The sequence below is a fragment of the Sminthopsis crassicaudata genome, chromosome 6, assembly GCF_048593235.1.
Source record: "Sminthopsis crassicaudata isolate SCR6 chromosome 6, ASM4859323v1, whole genome shotgun sequence".
Classification (NCBI taxonomy): Eukaryota; Metazoa; Chordata; class Mammalia; order Dasyuromorphia; family Dasyuridae; genus Sminthopsis; species Sminthopsis crassicaudata.
The window spans coordinates 241,167,347-241,184,016 of record NC_133622.1 but is presented as its reverse complement, the minus strand read 5'-3'; the positions used below and the strand labels follow the sequence as shown (position 1 = coordinate 241,184,016).

At 30.6% G+C, this 16,670-nt stretch overlaps 1 protein-coding gene across 1 annotated transcript; it reads right to left on the bottom strand.

Moving 5' to 3' along the window:
• Positions 1-8,976: 8,976 nt before the first annotated feature.
• LOC141547692 (olfactory receptor 10AG1-like) lies at positions 8,977-9,912 on the bottom strand. The gene has a single exon (XM_074276166.1). The coding sequence runs from the start codon at positions 9,910-9,912 to the stop codon at positions 8,977-8,979; it is 936 nt and encodes a 311-aa protein (XP_074132267.1).
• Positions 9,913-16,670: the final 6,758 nt, after the last annotated feature.

Sequence of the window (16,670 nt, the reverse complement as noted above, 5' to 3'; positions counted from 1 at the left end):
GAGATAGAAATTGTAACTCCTTAACATCTTTGAAGAAGTGGGTGACGATGAGTGAGAGACATATAGTACACTGCTAATCTTAGATATTGTTTTTTATAATTTTCCTTTCCTCCTTCTTCCTTTCTTTTCTCCTTGCCTCTTTCCTTTCCCTTTAATCTCTCCTTATTTTTCCCCTTCATTCCACCTCCTTCATCCATAAGGATTCAAATTTTCATGTGCATACAGGTATGTAAGTTTTAAAAAAGAATTTTCCTAAAAAGAAAGAAAGGAAGCAAATAAAGTAATGTTAGGTAATAGTTATTTTACAAAATTGGATTATTTCTACACCCCACATGACAGAAGTGACTGTTTGAATTCTGATTCATACACACACACACACACATGCATGCACACAAGCACATACGCAACAGGAAGTTCCTATGTAGCTGACAAATGGTTTTGTCAGCTACATTTAGATTTAGGGATGCAAGATTGGCAAACTACCTTTCTAGCAATCTTCATCTAATTGAGATGTGTAAGGTTAGTAAATGTTTTGATCACAGTATCATAATGGTTGATAAAATTATTCACAATATATAGTATGCACTGATTGACTAGTGCTAAGGTACCTCTCCCACTCAGTCTCTGTGAAGTGACACAGTAATAAGAATCAGATATAAGAGAAGAAACCCAGATGTGCTTGGGGCATATCTGATGTATACTCAAGCTGTCATTATCATGTTTTCATGGGTATGAAGTGAAAGGAAGCCATTCATGTTTGTATATTTTTGCTTCATTAAATTCTTGATCCATAATCAATTATTTTTTGTCTTTTTTAAAAACTATGTCAGTATCTCACTCATCATACTCTCATATTGTTAGGTTCTTACTAAATGCTAATGATATAATGAGATATTAGGTTCTTACTAAGTGCTAAGTTGGTACTTGACAATTCTCTAGTTCTGGCCATGACTGGGAGTTTTACTTGTGAATTTCTGGGGAAGAGCTTGCATGCTTAGGAGGAGCAAGTTCATTGGTTGAAGTAATTTTTCCCAGAAGCCCTTGCATTATCCCACACCCATATTGTCAAGTAACGATTTAGCACTTAGTAAGAACCTAACATCATATAGTCATATTTTTAAAATGTAGTTATTGTACTTCAAGAACATTGTGATTTTCTGATATAAGTGTGGTCTTTCTGATACTAGTAAATTTATTTTATCAATTCCTCATTCAATTAAGAGGGATAATTTCAGAATTCACATTTCTTTTGATATAGCATGAAACACATCCCTCAACTACTACATTCTCGATAATTGAATCAAAAGTTGTCTAGATGATCTGTAGGTTAAATATCTTATTTCTAGTAACATAGTCACTACAGCAAACCATCCCCCAGGTCTTCTTTATTGTTAAGACTTAGAGCAAGAAAAAAAAAAGTATATTCTTATGGATTTAGAGTTTTACAAAAGCCTATCATCTTTTTTGATAATTCTTGGGCTCAGGAAGTTTAAATAAAATGGCCAGATAGTTAGTAGCAAAGATAGGATTTGAATTCAATTCTTTTTACTCCAAGTACAATACTTTTTCTTTCTTCCATATAATAGTTCCCCTTATCCATTTATAATTCAGCTCAATAAACATTTATTAAATATTCACTCAGATTTTCTGAAAACTAAGTCTAAAATTTTGTCAATTATTTCATTGGCTCCTATTTATGAGTTTGCATTAACATCTATATAAGATGCCTTATTTTTGTATGGAGATAAAACCACTTACCATTGTAAAGGGCTAGAACTAAGCAATGCACTTGGATAATGAAGCACGTGAGACTAATTGCCAATTGGACGGTTCCCTATTAACTTGTTTAAGGTTGACCCTCCCCAGCTGTTCTGTGCTGACTTGATTGGTGAGACAAAGAGAGGGAAGTGACTTGTGTGGGAGGAGTAAGAGAAACTTGGGTGGTGGAACTCACACTCACTTGCACTCGTGACCTGGCTTTGGAGGCAACGGTAAAGATCTAGAAAAAAGACATTTAGTGATCCTGACTCCTGCTGATTTCTGGAAAGATAGAGTTCCAGCATACCATAATTATTCAAAAAATGTAATTTTAGATATGTTTCAACTCAACTAGAAAAACTTTAAGTAGAAACCAAGAACTTGATTGATATATAGTGACACTGCAGACATTAAAAAAAAAAAATTCCCTCATTTTAAGTTTGTCAGTAAATTGATTGTAGTTTTGACCATAACAAATGCCAGACTATATACAAACACATAGAAAAATAGTAATGTAAAAGTGTTAGACATAATTAAATGGATTAAATCAGTTACTTGAAATTCTAATTAGTTTTTTTTTAATTTATTGAGAGACATGCAGAGAGATTAAAAAGGTAGAAAGTGTTAGAGAAAGATAGAGATACAGACATAGAAAAAGATAGATATGGAAGTCAGAAAGATGAAAAGACAAAATTAAGTGACTATCCCTTTACCTCCTTGATCAAAAGGTACTTTGCCTTTTCAATACCTATTACTGCCATGATTCATTTCTCTTCTTTTTATTTTCATAAGGCAGGGATGAGGAGCAACATGTTGGCATGATAATAAGGAGGAATGAGTTGAGAAATCTAAGTTTGTTGTTAGGAAGGAGTTGGAATATATATTGTAATATATGAATACTAAAAATAGATCCTTTAATAATGGGCCCCAAACATCTTCACTAGATGATTTCATAAAGTTAAAAAAAGAAATATAATAAAATGCCTGGATTTTTGTCGATTATACTGAAATTTATTAACATTATATCATTGGAATTCTGGCTTTATGAAGAATATTAATACCTTACTAATTAAATATTGAGAACTTGCTTTTAAAAGGCCACTATATTGTTCAAATCCAAAATTCTTCCTTTCTCTAAATTTCACTTTACATTCTTTACTTGTATTTTTAAAAATACTACTTGTATATAGTTCAAGAGAATTTAATTTTTCTCCTTCACTTTAACTGATTTCTAGTGGCTCATTATAAATTAATTTTGCTTCTAAAAATTACAATTTTACCTAAACTAATCAACTTATTCAGTGCCATACCAAAACCCCAAGAAATTATTTTACAGAACTAGAAAAAAAATGATTACAAAGTTCATCTAGAAGAAAAAATTCAAGAATTTCAAGGGAATTAATGGAAAAAATGTAAATGAAGTGGTCTAGCTATACCAGATCTAAGACTATATTATAAAGCATCAATCATCAAAAGTATTTGGTACTGATTAAGAAATACAGTAGTTAATCAGTGGAATAGTTTAGGTTCACAAGACATAATAATCAATGTCTATAGTAATTTGGTTGTTGATAAACCCAAAGACCCCAGCTTCTGAGGTAAGAATTCACAATTTCACAAAAATTTCAGGGAAAATTGGAAATTATTATGGCAGAAACTATGCATTGACCCACACCTAACACCATATACCAGGATAAGGTCAAAACAAGTTTATGATTTAGATATAAAGAATGATAATATAAGCAAATTGGAAGAACAGAGGTTAGTATATTATCTGAAGAGAAGGAAAGAACTTGAGGGGAAAAAAGAACTATCATACATTATGGAAATCCAAATGATTATATTAAGCTAAAAAGTTTTTGTACAAACAAAACCAATGCAGACAAGATTAGAAGAGAAGCAATAAACTGGGAAAAAATATTACATCCAAAGGCTCTGATAAAGGCCTCATTTCTAAAATATATAGAGAATTGACTCATATTTATAAGAATACAAGCCATTCTTCAGTTGATAAATGATTGAAGAATAGAAACAATTTTCAGATAAAAAAATAGAACCATTTATAGTCATATAAAAATTCTCTAAATCAGTATCAATAAGAGAAATGTAAATTAAGACAACTATGAGTTAATACTACACACCTCTCATATTGATTGGCTAAAATGATGGGAAAAAAATAATGACAAATATTGAAGGGGAAGTGGGAAAGCTGGGACACTAATACATTGTTGGTGGAGTTGTGAACAGATCCATCCATTTTGGAGAACAATATAGACCTATAACCAAAGGGCTACCAAATTGTGCATACTCTTTGATCCAGCAGTGTCTCTACTGTGTCTGTATTGCAAAAAAGATTATTAAAAATGAAAAAGGACCCACATGTGCAAAAATGTTTGTAGAATGATTACAAAGAGTCCTGGAAAGATTAATATTAACTGGTGGTGAGTGAAATGAGTAGAAACAGAAGAACACTGTATACAGCAGCAGCAAGATTATAGAATGATCAATTTTGATGCATGTGGCTCTTTTCAACAGCCAGGTGATTCAGGCCAATTTCAGTGATCTTATAATGAAGAGCCATCTACACTCAGAGAGAGAACAGTGGGGACTGAGTATGGATCACAACATGGTATTTTTACTCTTTTTGTTGTAGTTCACTTGCATTTGTTTTCTTTTTCATTTATTCCCTTTTTGGTCAGATTTTCTTGTGCAGCAGATAATTGTAGAAATAGGTACAGAATCATTGCACATGCTTAACATATATTGTATTAATTGCCAATCCCCAGAGGAGTTGGCAGGAAGGGAGAAAAACATTTTAGAACATAATGTTTTCCAAGGTAAATGTTGAAAGTTATCTAAGTATATATTTTGAAAATAAATATATTTAATAAAAATAAAATAAAAACCTTTAATAAAAACAATGAAAAGGCACAAGAAATATTAAAATTAGAAGAAATAATTAGAAAAGAAATGAAAGCTAAGAATGTGTGGCATTATTCACAGTTTGCTTTCAAGTACTGTAGTTAATGTTGGGGAAAGGAAGAAAGCAAATAGTAATAGTCTTTTATCCCCAGAAACTCAGTATAATGAAACAATATACTAAAAACTATACATAACTAAGATATATACTGGATACATTGGTAATATTCCCAAAAGAAAAACAACCTTAATTACTATTGGAGAATGGTTTAATTTTCACATATTCTTGTTTCTTGTTCATTTGCTTGTTATTTTTTTCTTTCTTTTTTTTTCCTCTCTTGATTGATTTTTCTTGCATAGTATGATGAATATAGAAATTATATATATATACATATATGTATGTATATATATGTATGTATGTATATATATATATATATATATACATACATATATATATATATATATATATATATATATATATATATATATATATATATATATATATGACATTCACATATTTAAGCTATACCAAATTACTTGTCAACTAGGGAAAGGGAAAGATAGGAGAGAAGGGGAAAAACTTGGGACATGAGGTTTTGCAAATTTAAGTGTTGAAAACTATGCATATATTTGGAAAAATAGAACCTTCAAAAAGTACTTTTAGCTAAAGCTTTACAGGAAGATAAAAAGTAAGCAGGAAAAAGAGCTTGAAAGAGTGAGAATTCTAGACATGGGGAGCAAGCAGCAAAAATGTTTGGTTTCTCCATAGAGTGTTCAGTATATGGAACATCAACAAGACTGGTGTCATGGAATCACAAAATATATGGAAAAGAGAAAACTGCAAATATACCAAAAAGTAAGAAAGGACATTGAGTCAAAGAGATCCACCAACAAATTAATTATTTTAGCAGTCTAGGTGTGAGCTATATGAGAGCGAGGGCATTCTAAGAAGGGAGCATATTTGTAGGTATTATAAAGGCAAAAATATCAGGGCCTGGAAACAAATTTAATATGTGAGAGTCAGAATCACAATAGATTTTTTTCAGCCTATCTTGTTAATATTTCATGTTTTTAAATAATTTGTATTTCTTTTAAACATCATATTATTGCATTTTACTTTGAATCACATTTACCAACCTCTTCTATTTTATGGCTACTATCATCCTGTTAACAAACACAATATAAATATTTTATTTTCTTACATTTTTTCCTCCTCTTTCAATTTCATTCATTCTTATAGAGTTTGTTTAGCATAAAACCGGATTCTTCCTTAATATATACTTCCTCTTAATATTCTCTTTCACTCCCATATTTTCCCACTCAATTTCCTCATAAGTGAAAAGTATTTTTATTGCCAACATGGTGTATGGATGTTTATTCATACATACATCTTTATAAATGTGTGAACATGTGTATCTATGTATATATGTGTGCATATATATATGTATGTATATGTATATGTGGTTTGGAGAGAGAGAGAGGAGAGAAAGAAAGACAGAGACAGACAGAGAAAGGAGGCATAAGGAATAGAATGGGACACCTGGAAGGCTCAAATCTGGCTACAAAATAACAAGCTGTGTAGCCCTGGACAATTCACTGACCCATCTTTGCTCAGTTTTCTCACATATAATATGATCTGGAGATGGAAAGCAATCTAGTATCTTTTCCAGGAAAACACCCAATTGGTTTCATAGAGAATCAGATAGAAGTGAAAATAACTGAAGTTCTCTCTCTCCCTCTTTCTCCCTTGCCCCACTCTTTCTCTATGTTTATATGCATATACGCGTACATATAGACATATAAATTACCATATACATGCAGATATATTTGTGCATATATATTTAAGTATATATCTATAACCCATTATAATAATCATTTTCTATTGTCTGCATTCTTCAGTAAAAGTTCTGCAGTATCATTTTTGTGATTTCTATTTTAAGCACTTTCTGCTACTACTTAATAATATTTGCCCTCAGGTCACTCCTTTTCCAATGTTCTTCAATCTTACAGGTGACAAAGGGTATACAACCCATGGTAGAATCCCTTGGTACTTCCCAAAATTATGAAAATGTATAAAATACATGCAGCATTAATTTGTGATACATGACCTTTACTGGACTCTCACAGAAACAAAATAATTCTTTTTTAAACCTGCCTAATTTATTTAAAAGCCTAATTACAATGTTTTTTCTAAGTTTTTTTCCTTCTATCCTCAAAACTCTAATACATTAAACTTCCAGCTGGTAACCTTCATAATTCATTAAAAATGTCATTAAAAACAAGAAGAGGAAATTTAATATCAAGGATATGACAAACTCCTTTTTACATGCACTAGAGATCTCTTCTCCATCTGATTATACCCTCCATTATCCTCGTGCTTTCAAGTGACTTCAATGTCTTCTAGTCTATTGATTGATATTTTTAATTAAATATGGTCATGCCATTAGGCTTTTGATTATTCCCATGATGCTTAAAGTCATGACATGCAAAAAAAATCTTCATTTGATTTTTTTTTCCAATTCACCTAGGCTCTTATCAAATATAATGGCTGTTTCCCCAATTCTTTTTCTACCTAATCTTTTTTGTAGTCTTTAACATTATTGATTACTGTTTTCTTTTTATTTTTTCATGAAAAAAGTTTTATTTTGCCTATTTTCCTGTCTTACTTTATATTCTCAATCTCTTCTGCTAGATCTTCATCCATGCCAGATCTGGTACTGGGGGGAAAGCATACACACTTTACATAGACATTTATACACACACACACACACACACACACACACACACACACACACACAAACACATACATATCCATATGTGTATACATTAATATGTATGTGTGTACAAGGTGTATCTAGGAAAGAGAACTTTTAATTAGGTTTTATGAATGTCTTTGTATAAGAGACTGAATATAAGCTGAAGTTTTGAGAAAGCTAGGAAATCCAAGAACTATAGGTGAAGAGAGAATACACTGCAGTATATATAGTCTGTGCAAACAAACAGAAGTTAGAGTTATACAGGTAAAAAAGTTTGACTAGATTAAACAGAAGAAATATGAAAGAAGATGAGAAAAGTTTATGATGTTTGAATTTTCTAGGGCTTTAAATGTCAAGTTGAGGATTTTATACATCACCTTAGCCCAAGTTACACAAATCAGCTTCTTTGGTTCATTTTATAAACATTTTTAGGTATTTCTAGGAATTTCATATTTACATACCTATTTCCTTCATTACTCTGAGAATCTCATTTTTATAAGCTGTAAACGAAAGGTTTGAGGAACTATTCAAACAACTCAAAATATCAAATAAAGTACAAATTTATTTTATTCTACAGAAATAAAACATATAAAGGAATTAGAGTAGCCCATAAATTGATACAACTCCTATTTATTCCCAACATAGGATGAATGTAACTTTCAGTCCATCTTTAAGATCCTTGTATTTTTCCAAGTACTTATAGTATCATATTAATACTTTAAAATCTTCCCAAAAGGGAAGAGAACAAAAAAAAAAAAAACCCTCAAAATATGATTCTCACATTATAGTAAGTTCCATCATTACTCATAAGACATTTGCATGTTTGTCTAACACTGAGAAATAAAAGTTTCTAATCTTATAAAAAGGTGAATAGACAATATTTTTAAAGAATAAACTTTTTACAATCTACTTTGTAATCTCAGGGATGTGGTGTCAAGGACTGCACTTATATGTTTCCTCAGACTTTTACCAGATTACATTTTAATTTTTGCCAGCCTCAGTTGCTTTATTAATTAAATAGAATTAACAGTAGTACCTTTGAAATCATTCAAGTTCTATATAAATGTTAGTTACTAGTGCTTTAGTGATCTGCAAAATGGAAAGTATTCTTGGGTCAGTAGAAAAGCCAAGCTAGTCAGATCTACATTCTTGACTTCATGATTGCATTGTTTTCAGTTTGGTTGGGATTTTTTATTAAGTCAATTGGAGTGAAATGACTTGCACAGGGTAACAATGCTAATAAATGTCAAATGTTTGGAGTCAAATTTTACCTCAGATCCTCCTGGCTCCAGGGTTAGTTGTACCACCCACTGCCCCTAAACTCTAGATTTGTTCATTCAGATCAGGGTTCTGTTTTTTGTAGTTCTGCCAGTTCCATGTCCAGATACCCAATCCTATCTTCTCCAAAAAGTCCTGTTTCCAGGTATGGGCCATTTAAGTTTTAAGTTGGAGAGAGGACTGAAATAAAATTTGTGTAATAATTATGTAACAATGGAGATGAAACTAAGCTTTAGAAATTCTGTTATTTACAATCTGATTGTAATCACTTAGGTAATAATTTCTTCAGCGCAGCAATGACATCTTTGTTTCTCAGACTGTATATCATAGGATTAAACATGGGAGTCACAATAGTATAGAAAAGTGAGAGAATTTTATCTGCTTCTGCTGAATGAATGGATTTAGGTCGCAAATATGTGATGATAGCTGAGCCAAAGAATAAGCCTACAACGATCAGGTGAGAGGAACATGTAGAGAATGCTTTGGATCTTCCAGTGGCTGATGGCATTTTTAGGATTGTGTTAATGATTTTGCTATATGACCATAGTATCAATAGGAAAGGAATCATGGCTAATATCAGGACATCAGCATAGACAGAAAACTCATTTATAGATGTGTCTCCACATGCCAATTTCAGTAATGGTGGGATGTCACAGAATACATGATTAAGTTTGTTAGAACCACACAAGGGCAAAGAAAAAATTTGACATGTCTGTCCTATTTGGAGTGGAATCCCACTAATCCAGGAGCCAACCACCAGCTTGATACATTTATTGTGGCTCATGATAACAGGATAGTGGAGTGGCTTACAGATGGCCACATAACGATCATAAGACATCACAGCTAATAGGAAACACTCAGTGGCTCCCATAATAAGAAAGGCAGTAAGTTGTATAGCACAAGCAAGGAAAGAAATATTTCTTCTCTGACTCCAAAGGTTTGAAAGCAGTCTTGGTATAGTTACTGATGTGTAACAGATTTCTAAGAAGGACAAATTTCCAATGAAAAAATACATAGGTGTTTGGAGAGTGGGATCTATCTTGGTAATTAAAATAATAAGACCATTTCCAATCAGAATACTCATGTAAATGATCAAGAATAACACAAAAAGAAAACCCTCAAGCCTAGGAATATCAGAAAATCCCAAGAGAATGAATTCCATCACAACTGTAAGATTTGTTTCTCCCATATTTGTCTTCATTGTCCATGAATGAAAATAATAAATGCAAGACAAGAAAATCACTGCATCTGTAAAAAGTAATAGGGTTGTATTAGGTGATCTATAAGGTTTGTTTTTTCATTTATAATTTTCTATGCTATATTATAAGTATGCTAGGAGTTTCAGAAAAGAAGGAATATTAATACACTATTGATGAATTAATGCAACTATTATGACAATAAATATATTATGCATTAAAATGAGTGGTGTAAAAAAGAACTAGAGATCATTATTGATCACAAAGTAGAATACTATTTGGACATGTATACATATATTGTATTTAATTTATACTTTAACATATTTAACATGTATTGGTCAACCTGCCATCTGGAGCGGGGAGGAGGGGAAAAATTAGAACAAAGGGTTTGGAAATTGTCAATGTTGTAAAATTACCCATGCATATATCTGGTAAATAATAAAAAAAAAAAAACTTTTAATAAAAAAAAGAGTTTTGTGTCTATATACTTTGTGTTAGAAACACCACTTCTATGAATGCACCCCAATGAAGTGAAAGACAGAGAAAAAGATTCTATTTTTATTAGACTACTTTAGTAAATATTGTTTTGCTTTTAGCAGAACCGTCAAGAAAAAGAAAGTGCTCACCAAGTAGTCATTGAACCATCAATTTGAATTACAAAAAATGTCACAGAAGATTATTATGTCATATGAAAATTGCATACAAAGGATTATCGATAACATGAGAAAACTCTAATAAACTGATGTGGATTGAAGGATGGAAAAACTATCAGATGATATATTTAATGACTATAGCAATGGAAATGGAAATGACAACAAAAGTCATAACTGTATGGGTGTAATAACCAATCCTGACACCAAAGAAAATATGAACAGATGTACTTCCCCTCCTTCTTTTGAAATATGAAAATTATGGAAATGAAGTGTCAAGAACAATTGTGCTATTTAGTTTAGTTAAACTTTTTTCTTTCTTTTTAATAAGGAATGTACCTGGCTTAGGGAATGAAGTGTTTTTTTTTTTTTTCCTGAACTTAAAGTGATATATAAATAAAATATATAACTAAATTGTAATTTTAAACTTATATTCTTGGTTTTAATAGTATCCAGTTAAAACCACCTGTAAACACAGGTATATAGATACAAATGTATACATACATATATATATATATATATATATATATATATATATATATATATATATACATATATATATATGTACAATCAATCAATAAACATTAATTAAGCACATGCCAGATATCATGCTAAGAACAAAAAAATTCAAGAACAAAAACATTAGCTGCATATCCTATTCAAGGCATGAAGCATTCAAATGTGACTTTTTTTTTCTAGTTCAAGTATTTTTTTTTAATTATGGTTGTCTATGATACATAGATTGACATAGGGTGCCAGAAGTGAATCTCTAGTGGGTAAAATGGTAGGAATTCTGTTCTAAAATTATTTCACAATGTTATCACTTATTTTTTTGTCTGAATTAAGATTCTAACAAAACTTATTGTAGAAATGAAAGAGACCTTCAAGGTCATCTATTTGAATGTTCTGCTGATTTAAGGACTCCAAGGCTCAGAGAAGGTACATGTACCCAAACTTACAAAGATCTCATTCTTACAGAATGCTGACTTTCAGAGGAATGGTAGCAATTCCATATTGAGTATAGTAATTCCAACACTTTAAATATGACATTGGGAGAAAATGTGAAAGAGAAATTTAGTGTCTTTCCCCATTCATGAATGATGATATTAAATGATGCTTCTTTTTGTCTTTGCACTTTTGCCAGTCTAATTTCTATAGTGAGAATGTTCAAAAAATACAATGGCTATTGATTTTAGTATTAATTCTTAAAACCTACCTCAAATTCAGCTATGATGCTGTGAAGGCTGAGAGACCATTTAAATTGTAAATACTTTTTTTCAGTAGTCCTTATTTTCTGCTTCTCATATTTGATGTGTAGCATGTGCTACATGATTTTTCCCCTTGTATAAATTGTGGGAACTAGAATAGAATCCAATATATCAGATATGATTTAAATAGGACAGTATCAGCATGTCACCTATTTATTTAAGGATATTCTACTACTTTATATAGATCATAATGTATATTTACATACATATTTACATACATACTTTATTAATTCTAACATCCTATATATTAGAAGAATAGCCAAATAAATGTGTTTTTTGCTACAAAAATGTGTTATCTGTGATTCAGCTATTTTTGTAAGATTAACGTAATGGGATTATATTATGATTATATTATAATAAAAAGGAGTTTGAATGATTCGGAAGTATAGAGATACACATTAGTTTCTATAAATAAGCAGAAGCAAAAAAAAAAAAAATAAGCACCATGATCATAATGAAATAAAAGAAAATGACATAAAAAGCTAACAGAACTAAGATTAATACATACAAGGATGAAGGTTTGCTTACTAGAGACTTTCTTAAATATTGAGTAAAAAGATGGGGGAATAAAGGCAATGAATATAAATTAGAATTGGCCAAATTAAAGCTTATGACTTTATGAAAAACCAAGAAAAAATAAAACAAAATAATAAAATATAGAGGACAATGTAAATTATCTTATTGTAAAAAACAGTTGATTTGAAAATAGATTTAGGATAAATTATTTTAAAATGATTGAACTACCTGAAAATCATGATCCAAAAAAAAAAAAAAAAAAGAAACTAGATGTGGTTTTTCAAATATTAAGAAAAGTGATTCTGAAAGTCTAGAAACAGAGGATAAAATAGGATTTGAAAGAATCCACTGATCAATTCCTTGAAGAGATTCCAAAATAAAAACTCCCAGGAATATTATTGTCATATACTATAACTTTCATTTCAAGGAAAAAATACTGCAAGCAACCAGGGGGAAAAAATCAAGTATCTTAGAAGCACAGTCAGGATGACACAAGATTTAGCAGTTTTTACATAAAAGAATTGAAGGGCAAAGGAACTAGGATTACAACAAGGTATTATCTATCCAATAGTACTGAGGAAGAAGTTAGGGAAATTTTCTCTCATCAAAATTGGATCAAGAATTGGGTCATACACATACACATTCAAGTGGATATAGCACTCTATCTTACCCTACAGAAAAGTAGGAGAGGAAAGAGATAAGAGAAGGGTGGTGATAGAAAACGGGACAGATTAGGGGAGAGAGTAGTCAGAAAAAAAATCTTTTGAAGAATAATAGTGTGAAGAGAAAAAGAAAACATAATAAACAAGTGGGAAAGGATTGAGGGAAATACAGTGAAAACAAATTTGAAGCAAATTATCTCTGATCAAAGTCTCAATTCTCAAACATACAGAGAGCTGAGCCAAATTCACAATAAAAAGCCATTCCTCAATTACTCAATCATCAAAAGATATGAACAATTTCAATTGAAGTAATCAAAGTTACATATGATGATATGGGGGAAATGTTCTAGTACATTATTGATTGGAATAATGCAAATTAAAACAATTTGGAGATATTGCTTCATACCTATTAGATCACCTAATAGGACAGAAAAGGAAAATGACAAATGGTGTAGGAGAAGTGAAAAAAAAAATAAGACATTAATGCATTGTTGGTAGAGTTGTGAACTGAGTCAATCATTCTGGAGAGCAATTGGAACTATGTTCAAAGGGTTATACAACTATGCATACTTTTTGACCTAACTGTATCATCATTAGGCCTATAATTATTAGAGAAAAAATAAGATACAAAGATATAAATGCACAAAAATAATTAAAGCTGCACTTTTTTTGGTGGCAAAGAATTGAAAACTGAAATGGCCATCAATTAGGGAATGATTTAACAAATTGTGGTATATTATTATTATAGAAGATTACTGTGATATAAGAAATAACGAGCAGAGGCTCTCAAAAAGATGGGGAAGGACGTCGATGAGCTGATGCAAAATAAAATATTATGTGTACAAAGTAACAGCAATATTTTAGGATGATCAGTTATGAGTGATTTATCTATTCTTAGCAATGAGAAGATTCAAGACAATTCTGAAGGATTTATAGTGAAAAATGCTATCCATACCAAGAGAAAAAATTGCCTATGACTGAATGCTGTTTGAAGCATACTTCCCTTCTACATTTTAAAATTTCCTTCAGGTTTTTGTTTTGTTTCGTCTATGCTTCTTTCACAACTTGACTATTATGATGTTTTTCATGAATACATACAATTTATATCAAATTTCTTGCTTTCTGAATAGGCATGGTGTGGAGAAGGAAGGAAGGGGAAGAATTTGAAACTCAAAGTTGTAAAAACAAATGGTAAATTTTGTTTTTGCATGTAACTTGGAAAATTAAATACTAAATAAAAAGAAAAAAAGAAAGAAAAGAAAAAAGAAAAAGAATATTGAAAGACTACAACTGTTAAGATGCTGTTCAAAAGGAAAAATGTGTTAGTTTGTCTTTCTTTATGAAGGCAGAAAGGCAGGAAGGAAGAAAGAAAGAAAGTAAAGGAAGGAAGGAAAAATATTTATTGATTTATTTATTTACTATACATCAAGTACTGAGCTAAGCACTTTATGATTATTATCTAATTTTATTCTAAAATGTGGTAGATAATTGCTGGAACATATTTCCAACTCCAGGCACAATGCTTTATCCAATCTCTTACTTATAAAAAGAAGAAACTTTTTTTATGAATGCCCACCTAAAACCTCTAGCAATCCTTTGTCAGAACACTTTTTGGCCAATCCTTTTATGGAAAAGAGAGTGTACTACAGAAACTTATCTTGTACATTGAGATTTCTTCTTTTATTCAATATTATTTTATTTTTCCAATGCATATGAATATAATTTTCACTACTCATTTTTGTAAAACTTTGCCTTTACGTCCTTCTTCCCCAAGACAGCAAGCAATCTGATATACATTAAATATGTGCCATTCTTTTAAACATATTTCTGTAATTGTAATGTTGTACAAGAAAAATCAGATCAAAAGGAAAAAAATATAACAGGAAAAAGAAGTAAACTAGCAAACTAAAAAAAAAAAAGATGAAAACACTATGCTTTGACATACATTCAGTCTCAAAAATTCTCTCTCTGGATTCAGATGGCATCCTCATGCAACTAGATTTTTTTTAAATCATTGCATTGTTTTAAAAAAAAGTGTCAAGTCTACAATAATAATTCTTTAGCATTTTTCTAATTCCAATGTAGATTAAGCTGATGAGAATCCTGATTAAGGTTTTAGAACTGTTATTCTCTATGTATATGTAGCTAAAACAGGTTAAAAACACTGTGCTTAGAATCATTTGAGTAATAAAACAAAAACTAATAAGCTAAACAAAAAGCACCAAAGTATACTTATAAAATAACTTGAATTATATTTTAACCAGGTAATATTATAGTTTAAGAAAAAAAGCTAATTATTTGCTAGGCAAATACAATCATTTCGTTAATAGCATTTTTTTCTTTTTTTCTTTTTATTTTAATTTTTTTCAGAGCAAGTAGGAAGTATTAGATTCAGTAGGATTTAATTTCTAATCTAACTTTGTCCCATTTAACCCTGTTGACCCTAACTGTATGAACAGGAAAAAAAAGTCATTTAAACTTCCAGTTTAAAGAAATTTTAAGAATTTATCAATTATTTTATATTTCCATACTTAAATGACTCTAAGACATACAGAGTAGGACCCTAAATTCTATTCTTCCCCTTCAAAAAGAGTTTTTGGGGCAGCTAGGTGGTGTGGTGGATAGAGTACCAGCCTTGAATTCAGAAGGACCTGCGTTCAAATTTGATCTCAGACACTTAATGCTTCCTAGCTGTGTGACCCTGGGCTGAAAATCACTTAACCCCAGCCTGGGGGGGGAGAGTTTTGGTGGGCATATTTTTTGCTTCTTTTTGTTTGCCTCTTTTCAGTTTTAGTTTTCTTTTATATAGAAAGTCTCATGATATCCTAGATTTATAAGTGAGAGATCACAAATGCCATCTATACACAAATGTCAATAATCTTATTTTATTAAAAACTGAAGCCCAGAGAGATTAAATTATTTGCTTAATGTGCTAAATATTAGAATTGAAATATATTATTTTACCTTACTTTGTTGCTTAATAAAGTCATCAACCAAGATCCATTACTATAGCTACATTTTATATACTTAAATGTTTTAATTTTCAATGAGTTTTACTAAGCATGATGGTTGAGTTATAATTCAAAAATAAAAACTATGAATGCTATCTTTTTGTTTTTAAGAAATTGTAATCACATTTTAATGAAAAAGTTTTCCCTTACTGTTCTGATTTTTTTTTCTCTTTAAATTAGACATTGGACTCAAAATTGAAATGAAGAAAAGATATACAGGAAGGCTCACAAATATCAACTCAAGAGAAAGCTATAGTCATACACACCAAAAAAAAGTTCATCTTACCTTTTTTAGATAAGATAAAATGATTTCCAGCTGCTTCTTTCCTATGTATATATATTTTGAAAAAATGTATATGTACTACCATTATAAATGATGCTACTATTACTAATAATAATCAGTCTTTTCAAGATTATTTGAGATTTGTAAAATACTTTGGATTTTGTAGATTATTTCATTTTTGGGACAACCTGGGGAAATAGGTTACAATTATTGCATCAATTGTAAAGATGAATAACTATGGTACACACATTTTGAATGATTTGCCTATCCAAGTGTCATATCCTGGCTTTGAAATCCCATTTTGCTTGCCTTATTCTCACTCCTCTTTGCAATCCATATGCTTTTTTTTTCCCACTAAAATACTAAAACATGC

What these genes read in the sequence shown, in the direction of transcription:
- LOC141547692 (XM_074276166.1), bottom strand. Translation starts at nt 9,912, where the DNA reads ATGAAGACAAATATGGGAGAAACAAATCTTACAGTTGTGATGGAATTC.